The following is a 24,168-nucleotide window of genomic DNA, read 5'->3' on the forward strand; positions in this document are numbered from 1 at the left end:
TGATATCCAGCAAGAGGACTCATGGCTGAGATATTTAGCATCTATTAATAAACCAAAAATATATCAATTTTGCAGAGTCTGGGGTTTGTTTATCTCTGTACTGAAGGTTCCTTGAAGAATGAAACTTCAAGGGAAATTATCATTAAAACTGCTTCACAGAAAAATATATATTAAAAGTAATTCTAAGTCATATATGGTTTTATTGTCATTGGGCCACTTGTGTTAAAAACCCCCCTGGGCACTCAGGTATTTGAACACTGTCATCTAAGGTTAGCTAAACTGATGAAATAGGATTAACAAGGAGATAACAAGGATGATGGCTTTATCCACAGTCATCTTTGCCCTTTCTTTAATTTGTTTGCCTTGGCAAGGCTTCTCCAGTGAGACATGAAGCTATTGCTTATCCTTTTTTAAACTGTCAGGTCACATCTGAAGATAAAAGCCATCAGTTGGGCAGATGGAAACCATAAAACAAATATCTAGAAACATTCCTTTGTGTAATGTTATACTCCTTTCCTTTTACTTGCTCATTAAAGATTGTGATCCATTTATTGATGAAATTTATGACCACCATTACAGGATATTTATGGGCCTCACAAACTTTTAATGAAGTCATTTTTGCAATGCTTGTCTCTGTCTGAGAAATACAACTATTTCTGTCTAACAGGTAGATACTGTCACAGTGTCAAGCTGACTTGCCCAGGTTCTCCTAAGAAAGGTATGACAGAGACTGGGTCAACCCCAGCACAGCACCTATGCTGCTGCATTCCTCCTATCTCTTTTTGCTCTTTGTAAAGTTCCTACACCAAAGGGGAAGTCGATTAGGGATCTTTAGGCACTTTCACAGTAGTTGAAGTGATGTTAAAAACATTCACTGATGGGTTAGTGAATGGTTGATATATGCAGCCATTAGGAAAAACAGTAATGCAGTTTTCAGAATCTCAGAGAGGATTCAGAACCAGACAGCCAGACAGTATATTCTGGACAACCAGAAAGTATTCACTTGTCTGTCCAATTTTACCTTTACAATTTGTTTAAAATACAGGTGTTAAGGGAATCCTTAAACAGAAGCAAACTAAGTGATATGTGGAACACCTAAATCACTGATCACAGCTGATGGATAAAGAGTGAGGTCTTACAAAGATGAGGTTTAGTAGATACACAGAACCTAGAGGGCTGGAATTTCATCCAGTCTGTACTACCCATGTCCTATGGCAAAAAAGCTGTTCCACTAAAGCTAATCTATTTTTATAGTGTGTTTCTGCCTGATAATACACTTTTTACTCCTGCAGAACTAAATTCTGGTATCATGTAGTTCAGTGGCATTTTTGCCATTTGTTTTGTACCAGAATCAGATTTTTTTCTATAGAGAATTCAGCAAACTATTATCTAGATAAGAATATAGCACAGTGTATTAAATTAAGAAAAAGTCAATGTTGACAGGTGGGAAGCAGCAAATAGTTCTTAAGCAGAGGGCTTTAAAATGAGTAAGGTATCAAATAGGGCACAATTCATCTTGGGATGTGTTCTTTCAATATATCAAATAATGAATGATAAGGAGGGAGATATAAACACCAAGTTAATTAAATCCTTGGATGATATTGGACCAGAGAGGATAGTGTATATCAGAGCAGATGGAATGAAATTTCTGAATCATCTGGCAAATTTTAGGAGATGGATGGAAGAAAAGGAAGATGAGTTCCAATAGAATGTCAGACAGTTCATCAAAAGAGAAATTGTTGAATAAGAAAGACTGACATGGGGTGGGGAAACTGTTAGGCTTATACTTTATAACAGCCTTTTGTCTGTGTGTATTAGAGTGAAATATTAGAATCATATAATCATTAAGGTTGGAACAAAACCTCCAAGATTATAGAGTCCAACCTGTGACCAAACATCACTAAGTCAACTAAACCATTCCACTAATGCAGTGCCTTGTACATTCATTTTTTGAACACTTCCAGCAATGGTGACTGAATGTCACCAAAGTTTAACCACCCTTTCAGTGAAAAAATTCTTCTTTATGTCCAACCTGAACTTCCCCTGGCACAGCTTGAGTCCATGTCCATTTGTTCTGTCACTGGTTGCCTGGGAGCAGACTCTGGCTACAGCCTCCTTTCAGGCAGTTGTAGAGAGTGATATGGTCCCTCCTGTGCTTCCTTTTTTCCAGGCTAAACACCCCCAGCTCCCTCAGTCACTCCTCATAGGACTTACTCCAGACCCTTCATCAGCTTCATTGCCCTTGTCAGTCTGGACTCATTCCAGCAGCTCAATGTCTTTCTTGCAGTGAGGGAAAAACAAAACTGAACACAGGATTTGAGATGCAGCCTCAAGTAAAGTTAAGCATTAAGCTAATTAAATTTAAACTAAACCCTGTCTCATGGAGGAGAGTTCTGAGAATGTGTTGCTTTCTGGTTTCACCAAAACAAAGAGCATTAACTGAAGATGTAAGTGACATTCTGGAAATTACAGTGGATAAGCATGAGAAAGATAGGATTAAAAGTGTGAACTCCTCTGTGGCTGGTCAACACTGTCATTTGAGATTAAACCTGAGACACAGTCTTGGGATCTGCATCTCACAATGTTGACAAATATGGTGGGGATTAGTGTGGAGGTGCAAGACACTGATTTTGTGCAAGAAGTTTCATGTGTCACGAGTTGTTGTGTATAATGACAAGACTAGTCACACCCAGTGGTGTTTCTCTGTATATATGCACAGCAGCTTCAGGGGTCCTGGTCGATAGGAGCTGATATTGAACCTCCAGGAGAGGCTCCTTTGGCTTAGACCCTGACTCTGTGCCAGAGGTGTTAATTCTGCTGTGATGGCCAGCCTCTGTTGTGTTCAGTCACCTTGTCTTGCAGCAGTGTCTCACACCCAGTGGGTTGTAGATCTCAGGATATTTATGAAAAGTGAGGGTGGGAAGGGTTAGGAAAAGCATGATGTATTTGCAGTAATTAAACACTAGTCCCGTATCTCTCTGTCTCTTACCAAATCACTCACCTGTTTTGTTTGGGATCACCTGTTCTCTGTAAGCTTCTTAAATGTAACTCAAAGAGAAATGCTAAAAGGTAAGGCTCTGTTAATATGAGCACATAGAAAAGTAAGAGCTTGAAGGAATTTAAAAATTCAAGGGATAAAAATTTCTTTATTTTGAATAACCTACGGCAGCTGCACAGAGGCATCTTTGTATGGCTAGAAAGGTAATAGCAATGACACTGCTACCTATGAATAATAATGTCATTATACAGGGCCTTGGCAGGACTGAAACTGGAACACTGCAGACAATAATAGGCCATTCACTCTGAAAAACAGAACTGGAAATAAGAAGCTGGAGCATAGTCAGAGAAAAACAAAGAGGAGGTCAAGATAGTCAGGACTGCATTGAGCTCATCTATGATGTAATGCAGTATATTTTCTGGTAGATGATAAGCTTCTGCCAATGAATCTATGTACAGACTCATCTGTAGGCTTCTGTTGACTTCAGAAATTCCTGCTCCAAGTTGGGTGATCTCATCCTTACTCTGCCATTTTATTCCAACTGTATATGGTTCAATCTACTGCTGGGCAGGTGTTCTTTCTTTACATTTTGGCCTTGCCAGTTGTCTATATCCCCTTCCAGATAAGAGACTCTCTGCCTGAGAAAATGAGCATGTCTGACCATCACTGAACATCTGGAAGCCATCTGAAGTTGCATTATCACTATCTTGCAGACCTCTCTCTTCAACTGTCAGAGGCATATTTAGAGAATTTCTTTCTAGGCTTTCTGGCAGCTAAATTCAAGCAAAGATACTTTACAGACCCCAAGCCAATAATGACTTGCTTCATGAAGCTGCCCCGAAGGAAACCTAGTTCTGTAGGCACAATCACTGGTCTGTAGAGGATGTGAAGCTCATGGAGAACATCAACATCTTTCCTTAAAGGAAGGATAGCCAAGAGAGGGATTGTTTTAAAAAGAGAGTTTTCCAGATAAAAGATTGGCTTGTGACTGGACAAAGGCACTTTGTTTACCCAATGTAAAGCCCTAAGACCGGAAAGAGTTTGCAGTGAGACATGGCAGATTTTTCTAGGGATTGTATTACATTTTAGATAGAATATTTGTGTTTAAGTTTAATATGTATTGAGGATTCCATTTTATTACAGGAGTAACTGCTTCATTCCAACTGCAGAATTTGTTGTGAGATTTGCCTTTCTGTGTTTTTTTTCTTATATTGTCTTAATTTTGAATTCTTTGTCTCTACTTAATCCAGTCCAGAGAGCCTGAGTGGGCTGACTTTGGAGAGAACTGTGATATGCCCGTCCTTGTCTTCAGATTGATCCTCTGGCAGCTGTATCTGCCAGCACTTCAGTCAGATGCTGCTCTCCTCCCCTTTTGTTTCTGCAGATACCTAGCTAGGATTTTAAATCCTGTGCTTTGTCATCCTTGTGATTTGCCAGCTTTTCTTTCCCCATCCCTAAGGTGTACGGGAGCTTAACTGGGAAAGCCTATGGCAGTGTGGATGTTAAACTAGAGTGGTCTTTTTTCCCCAGCCCACTCTATCCAAAGAAGTATTTTGCCCTTTGGTATAATATGTCCCCTGAGCATATTAGTAATTGGAAAAGAGCTGCCAGGGGTGTGAAACTCACATATGTACTGTCTGGCTTTCCTGAGTCCTGATCCCATGTAGTTCTCCCATTCTTACTTCAATGGAAAATACCCAAACCCTGGCTTGAGGGAACTGCATTAGACTTCCAGTGCTGGTTAATATGCAATAATTAGAGATGCAAAAAACTTGAAACAGCATCTGAAATCTGCAATGGGGTTGCACCAATATGCATCAGTATGGAAAGGGGTCCGAGGTCTTTGGTGATCTTGATACCCCCCTACATTCCATTCCTGCTTTTTGACCTCACTCCTGCACTTGTGCTGTACTGTGTTGTGCTCTTCTCCAGGAGGCAGAATGAGGATATTTGTCCCAGGAGAGTGCTGCCCTACATCTGTATGGCCCCTTCTCCAGCCACATCCTGCTCTTTCTCACAGTGTGTTAATGCAAACAATGCTTGGCTGTTGCTACCAACAATCCTTGTTTGGCTCCACAGCTGTCCATCCAGCTGTTGCTGTTTACACCATGAATATTAGCCACCTTGCCTTCCAGGCTTCTACAGAAACTGATGCTGCAGGTATTTACACTGGTGTGGAGACAAGGGATATCCTGTCTCAGTGAGTAGCATTTACCAAGCGAGGAAGAGGACCAATGTTGGCACTGCTTCCATGCCATCTGTCACCTCTCTGAAATGACCACCAAAGGCAGCAGTATAAGCAACAGAAAGCTTCCTATAAATATTGAAACAGAACAAAGATAAGTATTGAAGTGTGTTACTCTAAAGCAGAAATACAGTTTGCAGTGAGATAAGCAGATAACTACTCTGTCAGTGAATGCGTTGTGGAGAAATATGGCCAGCACACTCTACCTCATCGGGGTTGCTGTTCTGCAGCATTTTATCACTTAATGATGTAACAAATAAAATTTCAAAAAGCAGGATGCAATAGGTGGTACAGTCATTACAAATGCTCTACTTTAATTTTTTTTGATTACTTTTTGATTACTTCAGGCAAAATTGGTAGGACATGAGTTTATAGAGAGGAAAGGCACTTTACAAAATAGAAATTGAAATTGGTAAGGAAAAAGGTGTACAACGGGATTTCTTGTTATAATAAAATTAATTGTGTGTTCTTTAATCAAAGGAATACATTTTGAGAACATTTTGTAAAAATGACCTTAAAAAGGTTGTCATGGAGAAGAATTAATGCAACATTAATTAAGAATATTGACCCAAAAATTTGGTACAGAAAGTACATGTACTTTCAGAGAACAAAGTTGCCTCAGTTTATAATTATAGTTGAATGTCCCTCTCATAGTGATTTTATAGACCTTTTTAATGGAGTAAGTGAATGGTGTAAGCTGTTGCTTCTCTCCTGTAATAGTCAGCAATGAGTAGTCAGAAATATGGGTTCTCCATAAATACTTCAGGCAATATTTAGATAATTTTATTCAGTTTGGAGGGAATCTAACTTGGTCTGAGAGGTTGCTTTCAGATTGCTGTGGGAGTCATGAACAAGGAAGAACCATGTTTATAAGGGTGTCCATCAGAGGTGCAAGTCTGTTCTCTGTTGCCACCAGTGGTACTTCAATCTCCATGTATTTTTGAATTTCTCGTTCATAGTTAGGTTCTTTTCTTCTCTCCTCTTCCTCAGTCTTCTGTTACAAGTCCAGCTCCCAAAAGGTAATTGTACAACTTTTGCTGCTTTAGTGTTCCAGCCCACTCCAATGGAATCCTCCTGAACCTGCACTGTGTGTCATAGAAATGCACAAATCTCGGTTTGTGATTTACAGGAAGAACATTATCCATATGGGTGCCTGCTCAGCTGTCCCACTTTCTTACCCCATCATCATGCCTTCAACATACTTCCTCTTGTTAAGGATGTTGTAGACCTGGAAATGCTTCTTTAGTCACCTCTGGGCCCTTGAGAGTATAAAAAGCTGAAAAAAGGTGATTTCGTTTTCTCTTGCCCAGTCAGAGAGAATTAAATGGAACTGAGATATACTAAAACTAATGGTTCTTATAGGATTCTAAAAATAATAATGATTTAGCAGGTTTCTATTTGAAGAAAAGGTTTCTATTTGAAGAAAATTGGTGCTAATTAATTCTATAGTTTTTTGAGTCATCCATGTTGTTACATTAGCGGATCAAGGACTCAGCTTCTGTAAGAAAGAGAAGGAAACTTCTGCAAGCTCTAGTATATACTGTAAGAATATGTTTGAAGCTGAAAGGAAAAAAATGTGAATAAACAACCAGAAATTAAACTTGATCAGTTTAAAAACAACAGGAGAGAATGGCTAATGAAACCTGAATTAGAATCATAACCCTTTGCAGTCCTGCACAAAACAGTATATAAAATTAATTGGACCCACTGGGTTTTACAAGCTTACTTGTCTAAGGGGCTGATCATTGCTTTAATGGAAACATCATCCTTCACAGTGTCAGGAGAACACATGGGAATCTCTGATCACACATGCCAGATGTCACATTTTGTGACACTTTTAAACCTTGAAAAGTTGTTGTAGTTTTGGAAATCCATAAAAGCAAAGTATAACATGCTTTGTTCACTAGTGGTTCTTTTATAAAAGGCTATTGGTACTGAAATGCTGTCAATAATCAACTCCTCTGGTAAAATGGTGTCAAAGTGTATACATATAAATTAAGGCTTAAATAATGTTGTGAAGTATTGTATGTTGACCTCATAAAATGAAGTGACTGTCTTGATTTTTGCTGCAGAAAATATTTTAAAATCTTTGATAGTAGTAAATGCAGCTTCTTTGAAAAATCACATCATTTGTTGTAGCTAGGCTTTTACTGAAAAAATGTGAATTGAGCCTTGGACTCCAAAATGTTCTAGAACAGTGCAGTAGTCCATTTTGCTTTCTGCAGACTATGAAAGATGGTTTCTGATACAAGTTTCAGATTTGGATGGCTTCCAGCAATCCTTCTCTGATCTCTGTTCTGCTGGTGCCCTGAAGAAGGAGTCATGCATCAGGAAGCCATTGTGATAGACAGAGCCACACTGCAGAGAGACAAACCAACTTAAACTGGAGAAACAGCAGATAACCGATGGATACAATCAGCAAAATTCAGGGAAACAGTGGGACAGTACTGATCCAGAATATGACTGAGATACAGGGAGCACATCAGGAGCCTGTTTTCTTAGATATCAGAGGAAAGAGGAGTCTTAAGAAGGAATTTGAAGGGAGATAATGAGATAGCTCTGCAGATGTTTACTGTGATTCCCTCCTAGGCATGAAGGAAAGTGTGGGAGGAACATGGAGGCGCTTGTTTGAATATTTGTCATGTGGGGGTGGAAGCTGATAGTGTGGGTTATCAGAGAGAGATTATTGCATCTCTCTGGTGCAGCAGAGTTGGAGCAGCAGAAGAACATAAGGAAACTGCTTCAGCCATCAGACAGTCAGTTCCTTGGAGTTCATCAGTACCGAGATGTGGTTTTGGTAGGACAAGTAAAAGAGAAGAACAAGCATGTGAGAAGAGTTGTTTAGTTGATCTCATTATGATTTTGGAGAATGTCAGTGATGTTTTCCTAAGGAATCAGGAATTCAGCTCCATTAGCTTTATTGACTGTGTCTTATGACTGTATCCAGAACTTAGTGTGCTCACACAAAGATACCTAAATGTGGATCCTAGTAAGAACTGAATATCAAGGACATAAAATCTCATGCTGCTGGTTTAAATCCTTCTTCAGCTGACATTGGTAAGAGCTTTGCCTGAAACCTCAGACTAGGATTTCACTTTTTGTGCTCTATGCAGTACTTTGTATCCAAGCATTTTGTTCAGCTTGCTGATGATGATTCTTTAATTAAAATTTCCTATGAGCTCTTGATTTAACTCCCCTATCCATCTGTTATTGCACTAATATCCCAGATAATGTCTTACAGTAGCTCCCAGAGAGCCTAGTAAAAAAACCTGATAACATCATTTACTGTTGGGTTGTGAAATACAATCAAAGCATTATCTTTTCTAAGGGCTCCTACAACCTGAAGTAAAGCATGGCACTGAGAGCCAGGTCCAAGAGGTGTGAGCAGGTATCTCCACACATCACTATGCAGTTCCTTATGGAAAATAATGAATTGGATCTCAAAAGTAGCACAGCTGCCTGTGTTCTTGAGACAGTTTAAGGGTAGCCCCGTGTTAGTGCAGTAGCATTGCCCAGCATTGGAACAAGCTGGTTTAGTGCTTGTTGGGCTATTTTGGTACCGGTGCACTGTAGAATGGAAGTGTGCTTTAAATAGAAAATGTCTGTAAGATGCTTTTTAATAATGTGCTCTGCTATTTTTTCTGATGTATTCTATTTTGAAGAGCTTTTTTTCTCTATCTAAGCTGAAAAATTGTGCCACAATAATAACTAAGAGCACTCCTAAGACTGGAAGTAAATATATGTGAAAAGAACAACTTGTTATTTGAATAAGTTTGCCTGAAGGGGCAATTTCTAAACTTCTAGTAAAATTCCATTCCCTTCCTTCATGTTAATTAAATAAAAGCTGGGAGGATATGAGAGCATAGCATGGTAGTGTGATATATCTGGGCCACAGCTCAAGAAGTAAAAAGTCATCTTACCCCCCTTGTCTTTTTAGTGAGCGTTGTGATATTTCATTTTCAATAAGGAACTGCATTTATGCAAAAGTTTTCTGTCCTACCAAATGAAAGGAGGAACATGTTGACAGGAAACAAAAATTGCATAATCTCTGCAGAAGTCTATGACTGAATCACTGCTCTGTTCAACCCTGTGCCATTTGATAAGGCATCAGAAGGTTTCTTGCTTCCACTGGCCTGAATAAGAAAAGCATAAATGACCACTGCCATTCAGTCATCAGGGCCACATTTGTCTCAGTTATAAATTACCCCTCCATAGTAAAATGGGATTAAATAGTGCATGTTTATGGCCTCCAACAAAATCTTCTAGGGAGATCGTGTTATGCTTGGAATCAGTCTTTTCAGGCACTCTGAGTGGTGGAGTGGGTTAACACAGTAGCAATGTTTCTCCAGGTTTTCCCCCATTTCTCTTTTTCACACTTGGAAGCAGTGACTTCTGGCTGCTATGTGCTGGACCACATGCAGACACAGCAGGAGGCCCTTGGCTTCTCTGACTGCATCTGCTGTCCAAGCAACTGCTCCTCACTCCCTCAGAGGAAGACACAGTGGGCAAATAGAAATATTTTGCAGGCCAGATGGGGCTAATGGACCACAAACTGGATCATTCTGACCAAAATGCATATTTAATTGCAGGTTGTTTCTTAAATTTCTGGCAGGCACTGTGCTTGACTGGTTTCTGGTGACCAGATCTAGTTTTGCATTTTTCCACTCCTGATCATGTCAGTATTATTCAGAAGCACTCAGACTTTCCAGGAATTTCTTAATCCCTCTGAGATCAGACATACATACATACATCCAGGTAGTCCTCAAGTAGTGCAGTTATGTTAAGTGGCACTCCTACAATAAATAAATGTTGTCACATCCACTGGGGTAATTTCTGGAAAAACGTGCTCTGATTGTTTTTGTTTCATTAGGTTGTGTTTTTCATTCAAAATGTTGGCTTTAGGTTTGTGTTTCCAAAGGAAAGTTAATGCTGCTTGTCCAGAATGTAAGGAATTTCCCTCAGGCCTGTGCTTTTGCCCTTCATACCTCTAGGAGCAATTCTCTAGATTTCACCAGCTAGGTGGGGCTGATTAGGGTGACATGTATATGAAGTTGGCTAGGAATGACAGGGTTGCTGGTCTTTGTTATCCAGGTATTTTGGTTTTTTTTGTTTGTTTGTTTGTTCATTTGTTTTTGACATCCCAAAATTAGATCTCTGTTACATCTGTTACATATACATCTGAGATCCATAACATTTGTGGACTTCTTTCAGACTATCCCTTGGACCAGGTTATTTCAGTGTTACAACCTGCTTCTCAGCATTTCCCATGTTGCTTATTTAAATAAGAGCTGTTCCTTTACCTCCTCTGTCAAACAGTGGAACTTTTAGATCTCTTAAAGCAGCTGCTGCTGCACTCTGCACCAGCAGTGGTATCATGTCATTAGTGGAAAATAAAGCCTGGTTAAAGTGTTATGTAATAGGAAACATTTAATGAGCAGATACTTAAAGTTCTGTTTACATTGTATGCACATGACCAGTGAAGCTTTTCTTGGCTGTATTGTGTAAAGCAATATGTCTGTCCTAAGTAAGGAGTGAATTTGTTTTTCTAATATTCCCATCATGGTGGAACTAACATATCTGACATTGCAAAGCTTTGAGATTCTCCAAGAGAACGTAGAATACTATAGAGAGTATAAATGCAAAAATGAGAATAAGCATATTTAAGTTGAAGATGGTTTAGTTATTAAATGTGGTTGCTTAAAAACATTTCTAATGCCTTCTGATGATGTCTTTGGCTGGGCCAGTGTCTTCTCCCTTTCTTTCCAGATAGGACACCAAGTATGGAGTTGGTAAAACAGGACTTAAAAATCAGCCTTCAGATCCATCAGAAAGTTTGTAGTTATCTGTGTTCAATTAAGGCATCCAGAAGAAGAAGCCTAACATATGAGGCATATCAAGCAACAATAGGAAAGGGCTGGAAAAAATTTCCTAAAAAGGACCATATTGGCCAAAGTCACCCAGACAAGACATTGTCTTGACTGGTAAGATGATGCCAATGGTCAGACTACAAAGCAAAAAGAAAAGAGATCAGACTGAGAACTTGAACTTAAGTTATGGCTAAAGTCCAGCCCTCCAAAGGAATTAATCAGATGAGGTTTGGAAGGCTTTGTCTGGGAAAGATATCTTCTCTGCCTTTAATTCTCTGGCTGTTGTTATAAAGGAGACTCTTAGGCCCTTTCATTAGACATGCAGTATGTGCAGTTTGGTTGTGCAATAAGTACCAGTGTGTGTGCATGAAACTGATGTGTGTTGGAGCTCCTTAGTGAACTCAGGACAAAGCTTGCTCTTGGTCAGCAGACCTGTGGGCAACTACTGTTCCCTGAGCTGCTGCACACAGTGCTGGTCCCACCACACTTGGCTGTGTTTAGCAGTTATCTCAATAAAACTGATCCAGTGAGTCAGTCATACACAGAACAGGCCTTGAGTAAATGTCCTGTTCAAGTTCTCTTTGTAGCAGTTTCTAAAGATGAATCTGTTACTGAGGTAAGATATGCAGTTGGTTTTCCATAGAAAATGGAGTGGTGGAGTAGAGTGTATGAAATCTTACAGCCCATAAATTTTGAGCTGTCTATGGGTGATCTTGCTCAGATTGTCAGCACTGTAGGAAAGATCTTGTAGGAGGCCAAACTTTTGAAAATACCCAAAGCTGACTTTTAAATTATAGTCAATGTACTATCCAGTACTACCTGAAGTGTTAAAAATGGGTTGGAAATGGGACACAATGTCCTAAATAATCTTTTAAATCAAGTGGACAGAATGGTTATAATAATGATAGGCATGAGTCAAAGGGGAAAAACTTAGCAGTTTTTTTCCCCCTTCAGAAAATGTGTATAAGGTGAACCTCCTAGGCAGGCCTAGCCAAACTACTTTATTTCTTATGTATGACCCTCCAAGTCATGGCTTCTAGTGCCATTTCTTTGTCCTCTAACACCAGACAAAATAGGAAGCCATAATTTAGTCACCTCCACTTGTTCAATTAAAAAATAGCTTGTCTAATCATGGAACATGCCAAAAGATTTTAGGTAACAGTTTTTCTTACTACCTGTACATTCGTTTCTGCCCACATAAAGTTTTCCAGGAAAACGACTTTTACATTCTGCATCTGAAAACTAATAAAAATTTTTAAACAAATTCTTTGCAGGGTTTTAATTCCAGCTTATTTTTCTTTACCTTTGTCTGATCTTAACAGCTTCCTCTAAAAGTGTGCTTTTTCTCTTTATGCAGACTGTATGTGGATGGACCTTTTGGAAGTCCCTTTGAGGAATCCCTGAACTACGAGGTCAGCCTCTGCGTGGCTGGAGGAATTGGGGTTACGCCATTTGCATCTGTGCTCAACACATTGCTGTAAGTAAGCTTAAGCCTTTAAAGCCATTTTGCCCCAGTTTACAGCAACAATGAATGTCAGAAAGGCTTTGAGTGTCTTAAAAAACTTCCATGGGCATAAGTTAATGATTCCTTGAAAAGAGGTAGAGGACTGAGATGTCCCTAAAGGGCATAAATACTCTCATACCAGCTCTGTAACCCAAAGTGTTGTGGCAGGGATGCACCTGAACTGGGACAGTGTCACCAGCCTCTGTATCCTGCCACCAATCAAGCCTCTGATTAATCTAGTCACAGCCCTTCAGCAGGACTTGTTCCCCCAGTCCCAGCTTAGATGAGACTGTGTACTGTAACAGTTTTTGGGAGTCAGACAATTGTGATAATCCTTTGCTGGAAATGCAGGACCAACTCTCCTGGTTTGACTTTTTAAATGTCTAAGCTTGAGGTTTTAATATAAGGGGATCAGTTTGAATTCAGATAGTATGCAGATGTTTAACTTCATTTGAAAAGTTTAAATTTTAGGTATGCATTTTTCGATTTTTCCTTTCTTGTTCCTCTCTCTGTTTTAAAATTTCATTTTGATGCAAAGCCTTTGATATTCTATGCAGATTAAACTATCCACCTCTTGTTTATCTGTCACATTGACAGCATGGTCCCCACTAAATCTTATGCTATGTGAAATAAACTTCCTTTTATGATTGCTATTGATTTTATTTATATTTGCTAGAGTTATTGGTTAAGGGCTCCAGTCACAGGTTAAGCACCCCTGTATCAAATGCCCAATATAAACAGCCAGCCAAGGCAGCAAACCTTCCCTGAGATGCCATCTGGCTTTGGGAGGGCTTTACAATGCACAGTTAAAGCATTTCTTGCAAGATGAGCATGCCATGGTCAGCTCTAACTCCAAAGTGAAGTGTGGAATTTAGGTGCTGTACACATGCTTCTGTCCTTAGCCTGGGCTGGACCTGACAGTGCCAAGTGCTACTGAAAGTTATTAGCTTTGTGTGTCTCATGGTGCTGCAGCCCCCAAAGACCATCTTGGGCTCCCTCATTTTCTTTTCTTGAGAGCATACAGATCACCTTCTCAAAACCAGGGTGCATTTTTGCTGAAAGCCTGGGACTCAGGTAGATAAAATGACTGTTTTCCTTGTGATGGATTATCCCTGATAGTGTTTAGCAAAAATGTTATGGAACACAAAGATGGGCCTGCAGCAGGTAATTAGATGTTTGTCTCTAATGTGTGTTGGCCGAGGCTGTAGGAATTCTCACAGACACTGCAAGAAAATGGTAGTGTCCAAAGGATTTTGCAATGTCCATTTATCTGCATAAAGCCATAAATTGACTTCCAAGGAGCTAATTCCATAGCCTGACTTTTTAGCTGCTCTTCCCTTGTGCACTGTACAATATACAAGGGAATCATTCTGGGGAAAAGTAACAGTCTGCTTCCCTCCTCAGTATTTAAACATCAACAAGACACTGGTTTGGTGGCTGATCAGTGTGTGTCTTTGCCCTGGCTTGGAAGCAGATATTGGCAGATATGAAGATGCAAACTGCCTGATGGTGCCAGCTCTGCAGAGCAGCCAGGCCAGTCCTGTTGTGTCAAGGACACTCAGGTCTAGGAGAGATCCAAAGTCTGTCCTTGAAATCTTGTTTCCTGCTCCATTGTTTTCCTGTTGTATGTACATAATTTGATTCATGCCCCTGCCCTTCCCTCCACTTAGCCGTTGAACCCTGTGCCCTATTTTAAGAAATTATGATGTACTTTATGGAAAGGTAGAGGCTTTTTATGCACAAGAGTCTGTAAATAATGGCTGTTATGGGCAGTGAAACACAGAAACACACAAGAAATGGGGGTTGTAATGGGGGATTGCACTTCCCCTGCACAGTATATCCTGCTGGAGGTAGACCCAGGCATATGTGTCTGGGGTGCTATTTTAAATCTATGCTGGACTTGTTTGATGAAGTCTGGCAATCCAGCCTCTTTGTCCTGATGCAGTGTTTCATCACCTAGAGTGGTGTTTGTTACTGAACTGGGGCATTTCAATACAAAATGCCTTGCATTTTTCTCTTTTATCCCTTTTTTAGTGAAAAGCACTTATTTTCCTTGCTACTGCTTACAGTTCTCTTGTCATATCTGACCAGATTGTGACCCTTCCTAAGTGCTTGTCTTAGTCTAGGCAGTCAGAAAGAGATGGAGGAAATCGTGATTGGAAAGTCTGCAGTTAACAAATAGAAAATTGGAAATCAGGACTTGAAAGACACTGTACTCCCCAGTCTGAAAGCACTTTTTTAACTCTCTCTCTGGGGAGTTTACACAAAAGGTGAGTTCTCAGTTCTATGTGCTGCTGAGGTGCTGCTGATGTTTCCATCCTTGCTCCTCAGGGCAGAGGTGTGGGGAGGCAGGACACTGGTTGGAGCCATCACTTATATAGATCTATTAACCCTATATCCTGGCTGGATATGCCAGCAACTCTACAGTTTGGAATAAAGTACAGTGGGTATGGAGAGATGTATCATGAAACTTTTCGACCAGGCCTGGCTCCTAGGATTGGAATTTTAATTTTAAGTGAACAGGCTATGGCCTTCTCTATCTGAAAATCATTCTAGGAGGAAAAGGAGGAAACTGTGCACTGATCATTTCAATGATCAGAGCAACATAAACCACGTAGTTGCCTAACTAAGAAAATGCTTCCTGAATACTTTTGCTTTATTTGAACTCATTTTTCATCAGGATATTTTTATTTCTATTTTCTTTCCTAGTTAATTTAAATCCTTCCTTTGTACTTATTTGTGTTTTAATTGAATTAGAAATCTGACACAAGAGTCCTGTTTTTCTAAGTGCAATGCCAGAATCTGCCCATGGCTGCACTTTATCCACCAGCATTTTCTGAGGTCTGTAATATATCACATGGTTCCCTAACACAATGGAGCTCTGATTTCATTTGGTCTTTGTGATTTTGCTACAGTATTAATTATAATCAACCAAAGCCTTTCACACAGAAAGGCAGAATTAAGTCCTGACATGACTACATTTGTCAATATTTTCCACTTACAGGCCTCTTTATAAACCTAATAAAGCATTGACATAACACACTTGAACTTAGAATGTGTCCTTTGCTTTGAAATAAAAGTTTGATGATGATATATGAGTCCATATTTGCTGCCCAAATCATCTGTATAGCTGACAATTTCCTAGTGTGGAAGCAGTGTCTGTGATGGCTGTTAGCTCTGTGCTAGATATTTAATATTCTCAGGATAGTCCGAATAGGCTGCTTTGGTCAATTCAGCATCTGATGTGTCATAGCTTGAAGAACAACTTAGCAGTTAGCTTCTAAAGGAAATTCATGTTTCCATTAATAAATATAAAGCATCCTGATTAATGTTTCCATTTAAAATTATAATTTTTCACTACCCACACATTTTATTTTCAAGTGATGGCTGGAAATGCTACAAGCTCAGAAGACTCTACTTCATCTGGGTGTGCAGGGACATTGAATCTTTCCGCTGGTTTGCAGATCTGCTCTGTATGTTGCATAACAAGGTAATGGGTGTTGCTTGGAGGGATCCTGACAACTTAAATGCAAGGTATGCCCAAGCCACACACCTGGCATTCTGTACAGGATGGCAGCCTTGCTCAAAATGAGTGAGCTCCAGCAGTAGCTTGGGCTGCCTGATCCAGGCTTCATTTGTTCTTGGATCAAAACCAGTTTGAGTATCCATCACCAATGTTTCATTGCAGTGTTGCCATGTTCCGGTAGCCTGGACACTTACCTGTGTCCAGACTACTTTATGAGATGGAAGAAGAAGCACATGCAGTCTGGAAAGCCTTGAATGGCCTTTAGTCATTTAGTCATTTGGCTAGTAGGCAGATTGAAAAGGCAGTGGGATTTATAATTTCAAGTATATTTTAAGAGCCATGTAGCTTCCTAAAATAATATTTTTTACACAACACGATGTGCTATACGAGCACATCCTCTTCATTGAAAAGCTTACTTCATTGATGCTGAAACCCATGTACCTCAGCATAGTAGGCACAAATGACTTCATGCTTGCATTAAGAAAAAGAATATTATTTCACTAGCTGTTTTTATCATCCTTCCAGCTTTGGCAGGAGAATCGGCCAGACTATATAAATATCCAGCTGTACCTCAGTCAAACAGATGGAATACAGGTATGTGGCCAAATGTTGTTTGTAAACTAAACTAGACCTTGGAGTAATAGGCAATGCAAACTGTCAGTCAAAGGCAGAAGGGGATTACTGCAGATGGTAAAAACAGGAGATGAGGCCATAAACTCGGGTGACTGATTCATTAACAGAGCAATACAGCCAGTTCATCCCCACAGCATTAAGAGAGTCTAGTGCCATACCCTTAACTTGATTAGGTGTAGGCAGAAATCCATATCTCCCTTTTCTAGGAACAAGGTCCTTCCAGGCCAGGCCACAGACCAGACAGTTGGCCGTGTTCGATGGGAAATCTGCATCGTTTCTGGGCTAAGAACCAAACCAGAATAGTTATAGGAACCTGCAAGCTCAAATCTTCTTTTCCATATCTGTTTTGAAAGAATCTAGCTATTTTTAAAAACTTTTTATTTCATTATCTCGTATATAGATGAAAGGTAGAAATTTCTTGATGTGTAAGACTAGAAATTACATGGAACTGTCAGTTGACATGTATTGCCAATGGCTAATTCCCCAACTCTTGGCATCTCCTGTAACTATTTATGCTTGCAATCTTCATTTTACATGATGTAGCATATAAGCCTAGGTACAAGTCTTTACTGTGCCACGTCAGGAAGCTTTCCATTGACTACAGGGGGCCCAGAGCCAAGCCTAACAATTACTGGAAAACATGAAATGCTCTGGTAGGAACACAATCCTGTAGTTTAAATGATGTAGTAGCTACAGTAATGACTATGACAAATGCAATGCCTGGACAGCATATGTTGATGGAAATGGAGTGCTTGAAAATGCCTAATTGATGAACCTGCTATTTTTAGGTTAAAATTAAAACCTGAAGCTGGACTGCAATGCAATATGATAGGGAAAGTGAAATAATAGTCAATTCAAAGGAAGTTTTCTGATACTATATAGTATACAAATACTGCATAGTGATGCTAATTAAGCAGCTGCTGAATTTATTCACGTCAGCTTTTTGATTGAAGTCATACTTTAGAGTCACTTTTTTTGTGGCTGTTGAACAAAACTGCCACGAAGCATAGTGCTGCTCATCATTGCTCAAGGAGGAGTTAAGTCTCCATGGCCATACAGGTGGTGTGTTCACTGATGTTAGTCCAAAGTGCTGACTGCTGCCAGAATTCAGGCAGTTACATTTCTTGCTCCCTTTATGAGAAGCCCTTGTGCCTGTGTGGTTAGAGCTCACCCTGCAGCAAGTGCCTCTTGTCTATAAAAGCCCAAAGGAGGCTGAGTTGGTCAGGACTGTGTTTGCATTGGTGTAAGCAGTGTTTTGGGTTGTTCAGCAAGGGAGGGAATGTGGGAGCCTAGATAATGTGTAGCTCTCTGCCTCTTGCTGCTGTGTTAGGACAGCAAACCCAGGGTTGTGCCCTGCAGTGGGAGGGCATTTCACCTTATCAAAATGCTGGTGAGTTAGCATTCTGGAATGGAGTGGGTTCCATCTGGGGAGCAGTTTTGGCTTCTTTCTGCTGTTGCAGCAGCTCAAAACAGCTGGCAAACTACTCTCAGGGAGAAAGGTAAGATTTCCCTTGTTACTTTTTTAGACCTAGTCATCTTAATAGTTACTTGTACAATGTTTAAAAAAAGACTTCAGACAAAAATATGATTTTTGCATCAGCAGCATTTCTTCCAGCTTAGCATTAAAAGCCAGCATGGGAATGAGTAACAGGAGCATGGTTATTGTTCTATGGATTAAATGAATTGGTTTAAAAGTAATGTAGGAATTAATGAGCAGCTGCATGAGGGACAATGTATATAACTATGTATATAACTAACACCAAGGAGAGCCATTGAAAAGACACTGAGCAGAGGTATTGGTGCATAAAATGGCTGCAGCTCCCATCACAGCTGTTTCGTACTTGTGCTCAGGTTTTACACCTCAGCACTCTGGCAAGTCAGCCAATAGCAGAAGTGGGAGCCCTGGGTGATATGAGGCAATTTGCAAATCAGGCAGAATGGATTTTTTTGTTTCTTGCAGAAAATAATTGGTGAAAAATATCAAGCTCTAAACTCCAGGCTTTTGATTGGACGACCCCGGTGGAAGCTCCTGTTTGATGACATAGCAAAGTGCAATAGGAGGTAAGTGCTCATCCACGTGAAGGGTGCCACAGTTGGATGGCTGGACATATCTGTTCCTAGCTATGTTTGTATGAAAATATTTCTAGGATTTATCTTGCTGAGAGATAGCCTATACAAACTGAAACACGGTGGTTTTTTTATGTTCAGAGCAGTTCAGCTTCTCATGCAGTTGAAATGTTCAGTGGCTCAGAAAAGTAGCAGATTTTCATCTCACTGCACAGAGATTACATGTGTTCTTGTCCGTGGCAATGTCTTGCTTTCAACATATGCTGGTTCTTTATATGAAGTTACATTTCTTAAAATTGTTGATTCATGATTTGTAATGCTAGTATTCACAGAATTCACAAGGAAGAATTTGAATTACCTGTATTGTTTTTATTCATAAGATTTATTGTCTTTTGGGTATTTCTGGCTATGTTTTATTCTCTGTTAAAACCTGGCAATGCCTTTTTACTGTGCTGGGAAAGCATATTATGGTCTGAAAGACAATTGTAAACCAGAGAAGACATGCATATAGAATGTCTTTGTCCACATCCAACTTTGTTGGTTGAATATTTTTCCTGCTGCTGGCAGTTCATTGCCTCAAAAGCTGATCTGGAAGAAGGGACTGTGTGAATCTTCCCTAATCCACTTCTGGCAAAGTCAGTGGTGTGGGAGCAAACCCCCCTGAGCGGCTATTGACAGTAATCTGGGTGCATTGGGTTTGAGAGGTGCTCTGCAGAACTTTCCCTCAAGAAATTTTTGTCCTCTCTTGCACTTGCGAAGTGAAATCTACCCATGGCTTGTTGGCTCTTCTCTTCTAAGGCTAGATATGACCAGGGGACACTGAGCCCTGGCTCTTGAGAAATACTGAGTGCCAAATGTATCACTGTGGGCAGTGTGAGCTGCTGACAATACTTGTCTTGGATTCAGGTCATAGAGGATGTTGTGAGCAGGACACCCCATAGGCTGCTACATCTCTAGTAAAATTTTCATACTTAGAGAAGGGGTTTAGAGCAAAGAACCTTGGGAAAGAAAAGGAAAGAGAGTTCACAGGGCCAAGCTGACTGGGCCCAAAGATCTCTGCGTAGTGGGGTGTTGACCTTTTATGCTCCATTCTAATGTCTTTGTTTAACTGACTGCAGTTTTAAAAGATGAAAATTATGAGGTTCCTGCCACTTCCCTCTGAGGATGTAAGAGCACATCATATAGATGAAGCCATTAGTAGTAGTAATCATACTTGATTTTTCTTTTTTGCTTTCCATTTCATTACTCCTAATTAGACTTCAAATACCATTTCCTCTGCATTTTCACATCAGGTCTTTAAATTGGGCTGCCATTTTCAAGCAATATTTAATACAAAAATAATGTTATCTTTTGATTATCTTGCTAAGATGTAGGCTTTGTCCCTCTTTGTAATCTCTTTATCAAGGTTTATATAGGTCTGTACCTATAGATGGTAATGGTGCCCAGTAGCGAAGCCTTTGACAACCTCAGCTGTCCTGCAGAAATTTACTTTTTGTAGCTAATTATTCTCTGTATTTCCTTGAATGAGATGGGAACTTTAGTTTTTCCCTCTAGTCCAATTTCCAGGTCTGCTACTACCTTTATTTCAATTCTTATTTCTCTGTAACTTTCCACCTAAATGTCCCTGCTGCTATACAGAGACCAAAAAAACCAAACTAAAGCAAAACAGGTCAATCAAGTTGTTTGCAACATCTGGTGCCAGTGTTCAGACTTTCACATTTGCAATCATCCCCTTGGGCTTGTTTATGGGCAGCCAAGATATTTTCCAGTTTTTATCTTGTGATTTTAGGAAAAGCTGCATATAAATAAACAGGCAGCTGGCAAAGCTCTCTGTCTCTCTGTGTAACCGTCTGATTGCTGTGTGCTTTGTGGATTGTTGCTGTTGTTGCTGTATGGGTCTCAAATAAGCAAAGTGCATTTGTAAGTGTCTGAGCTTTGCCAGACCTTCAGAGCGTGACATGGGACAGCCCAGCATCAGGTTCCTGCTCCTTTTGGGTTTTCGGGAAAAGAGGAGCGGATGTATGCCATCTACTGTTCGTATTTCATATGACACCTGCAGACCCAGCAATCCGAACTGGAACAGTTACATAATAAATTACTGGTCTTGTTTTTTCATGCTTTTTGTGGGGGAATGGAGCAACAGCCTTGTTCCTGTTCAGTTGTGTCCTGGATGAAAAGCTTGTACCATGCTCAGTTTGCTTAGGTCAAAAAGGCATGTGCTTTTTTCCAGGTAGAGAATGACCTAGAAAAAGACATGAATACCTGTAGGAGGAAAAAGCATGGAACACCATGATACATTTCTCATGTGATCTTAAGGAGAAACCTCTCTCTAGGAATAAATGTGGGACTTAAAACAGGAACATTTCAAGTCCTGACTCTGTCCTCTCAATGTAGCAAAATGTTTAATCTCTCTCTCAACTCCTGCTGTTCATAAAATGGATGTAAGAGTATGTGCTGATCTACTCATCCTATAGGAACACTGAGGAATTACTTGCTTAGTGCTCTGAAGGAGTAAATTCTATATTGAAGTTTATAGTTATTACAAAGAATGGCCTATAACATAGTTTCCTTAACTGTAAGCATGTTAATGGCATTAATGAAGATTTTCAGACATAGGACTGTACAGCTGCCTGTTTTCATCTAATACACAAAGGGAGCCTTTGTTCCAAACAAATGATAGATAAACAGTCAGGGTAGTAATATGCTGTTCCATGTAGTAGCTTTCCTCAGCCACCTTTCTGTTTGTGTTCCAGCAGCCAGGCAGGATCTGGGGGAGGAGAGGCAGAGGCATCTGCAGGCAGGGATGGACACAGGGGAGGAAGGTAGATGGTGCATGAAGGGGTGTCCAGACTGGATGATGGTGGTGAGTAACCCAGGAAGGCAATCTGAGAGCCTGTGGCTCACTGCACAGAACAGTGACTCAGTTGGGTTTCAGGGGACCTTAGCCATGGGTCTCTTGTGTGACTTCAGGCAAATAATTTAACCTTCCTGTGATTCTAATCACTAGCGAAAAAATCTGTATACCTTGAAAGAATGTTCTGGGATACTGGGATGAGAATACATTGGCACTATGTATTCACTTTGTTGGCTGTTTATACATAATGAAAGAGAGAGGGGCAGCTGAACTCTTTGGGGTTTATTTTATCAGTTCCCTGTACTAATTCAACTAAAGAAGAAGAAAAACAAACAAACAAAAAACCCCAAACCCAACAACAACATTAATTCTTTCAATTAAATACACAGTAGAAGACAGAGTCTTGCTGGCAGCTCATGAATTCTTTTTCTCCAGTGTGCACAGATTAAAGGGATTTCAGAGTCTGCAAGTGCTGAGGATTCTTATTTGAGAGCAACAAGCAGCAGCTCTCTCATTATTGCAGCAAATTCAGCCACCAGCACGGCACCCATTGCCAATAAAAGGAGTATTGCCAGAACATGAAAGCTTAATAGATAAACATAAGGGTGAAAAAAGTATGAATTATGACTTTGCCTGATTGACATGAGAGATGAAGTCATTGAAGGCAATTGCAATCTGTGTTGTAAGGTGCCTGCACAAGGACACCACTGGAGTTACCTGCATAACTTTTGGGTGATTTTTGATGTTTGAGTGCTCAGTTGTACCATGCCAGTGTTGCTGTGCACTGGTGCAGCGTGCTACTCCAGCAGCTGCCTGCCACCTGACATGTACGTGTGGCAGTATGCACCAAAGATTTATTCTTAAATCAGTTCCCTCCTCTCATCAAACACATGCACAGGGAGCTTTAAACTGAATTTGATTATTTAGCATATGCTAAAATACTGTATATTGAATAGTTATTGCATAAAATATTGAAACAGTCCTGGAGGCAAAACCCAGGATTCAAACCTCCATCCGCTTGTTGAGTGCTGTAGATCACAATAGTGAGAGCCATGTTCCCTCTTGTATGCTTTTTCTTCATCCTAGTAAATCTTTTAGATCTTTTTCTGTAGTGGCACAATTTCAACAGGAAGAAGAAGAATTTTTTTTTTTCATGATACAGAAAATGCAGCACTGCATTGTATTTCCCTGCTTTCTTTCCCTCTCCTCATCTTTAAAAAAAGGGCGATAGTGAATATTGTGAATGGCTCAGTCCTGCTGTGTTTTGTTCTGAATTTGGCTAAAGTTCCGAGCCCTGAAATGTTGTATGACTGTAAGTCTGACTTGCAGCCTGTTTTTAAGGTGACCAGAGAGCAAAGAGCTGTTGTCAGTAGAACAGTGTGAAAAAGTCAGGTTGACTAAAGGCCCAAGATCTATGGGTGATGAGCAAGGATCATACTCTGTGTTTGACTTCTTGTAAGATTTCCAATATAGATGCTGAAGGAAAAACTACATGCTAATGTGAAAGTAAAGCAGTAAAATTATTCTGTTGCTGCCAGAAATAATCATGGGTTAGTAGTTCTCTGTTTTCATAAGTGTAACAAATCACTGTTAGTGATTAGATATGCTTGTGTAATTCATGAGTTACACTAAGGAAGTCTTTATAGTGAGACATATTTTTAACAAAAAAAGTGCTTAATCATGGGAAAAAAAATAGAGTGAAAAATAGTAATATTTTATCATTTGGTATCTTGAGACTAAGATGAAGCACTTCTTCCTTAGAGTTGTCTTAGTCAGATAAATAAAAGGGTTTGTTGTAGAGATACTTAGGAGAGATGTGGTGACTTCAGTAAAATTTACTGCATCATCTAGTGAACTGTTCTCACCTTAAAATCTGTATGTAGGTGCCTTATGTATAACACCATGAGGCCAGGATCCACTTCTGTCTCTTATTGGAAATTACTGTTTATTCACAATGTCATAACTTCCCCTCCCTCTTTTTTTTTTTTTTTTTTTTTTTTTTTTTTTAACAGGAAGACCATTGGAGTTTTCTGCTGTGGACCAAACAAAATCTCTAAGATACTTCATAAACTGAGCAACAGCAGCAACTCCTATGGGACAAGGTTTGAATACAATAAAGAATCCTTCAGCTGAAAATCTCTTGGAGCAAGACTCTCTAGAAGATAAAAGTGCAATTTTTTGTTTGTACAACATAAACGTTCAGCTGTGGTTTAAACAGACAGAAATGTACCAAAGAATAGCACAAATGTTTTTATTTATGATTATTTAAGACTGATGGATGCAGCAGTATACCAACAAATAATCAGTGCTTTTACTCAAATAGGCTCACACAATATTTGTGGTGGGAGGGATTCTTTGGATTTATTTCTGTTAATTAAAAAATACAGAAGCTGGGGAAAGACACAATTGCTTTATAAGCTGATGGAAGAAGAATCTGTGGAGTGTTTGGACTTCTTCCACTTCAGTCCTCTGAA

At 39.8% G+C, this 24,168-nt stretch overlaps 1 protein-coding gene across 2 annotated transcripts in view; it reads left to right on the top strand.

The window, feature by feature from the left end:
• Positions 1–23,827, top strand: part of NOX4 (NADPH oxidase 4) — a 99,618-nt gene extending 75,791 nt beyond the window's left edge. Inside the window, exons 14-18 of one of the 2 annotated variants that reach the window (XM_054269990.1) lie at positions 12,468–12,587; positions 15,996–16,104; positions 16,666–16,734; positions 18,734–18,834; positions 23,707–23,827. In XM_054269990.1, the coding sequence (XP_054125965.1) occupies positions 12,468–12,587; positions 15,996–16,104; positions 16,666–16,734; positions 18,734–18,834; positions 23,707–23,827 (520 nt within the window). The remainder of the gene's footprint in view (positions 1–12,467; positions 12,588–15,995; positions 16,105–16,665; positions 16,735–18,733; positions 18,835–23,706) is intronic. The other variant, XM_054269991.1, reaches the window with a different exon arrangement.
• Positions 23,828–24,168: the final 341 nt, after the last annotated feature.

Source organism: Melozone crissalis, unplaced genomic scaffold, assembly GCF_028551555.1.
Source record: "Melozone crissalis strain CALT ecotype California unplaced genomic scaffold, PUWL_Pcris_2 ptg000008l_1, whole genome shotgun sequence".
NCBI classification, from domain to species: domain Eukaryota; kingdom Metazoa; phylum Chordata; class Aves; order Passeriformes; family Passerellidae; genus Melozone; species Melozone crissalis.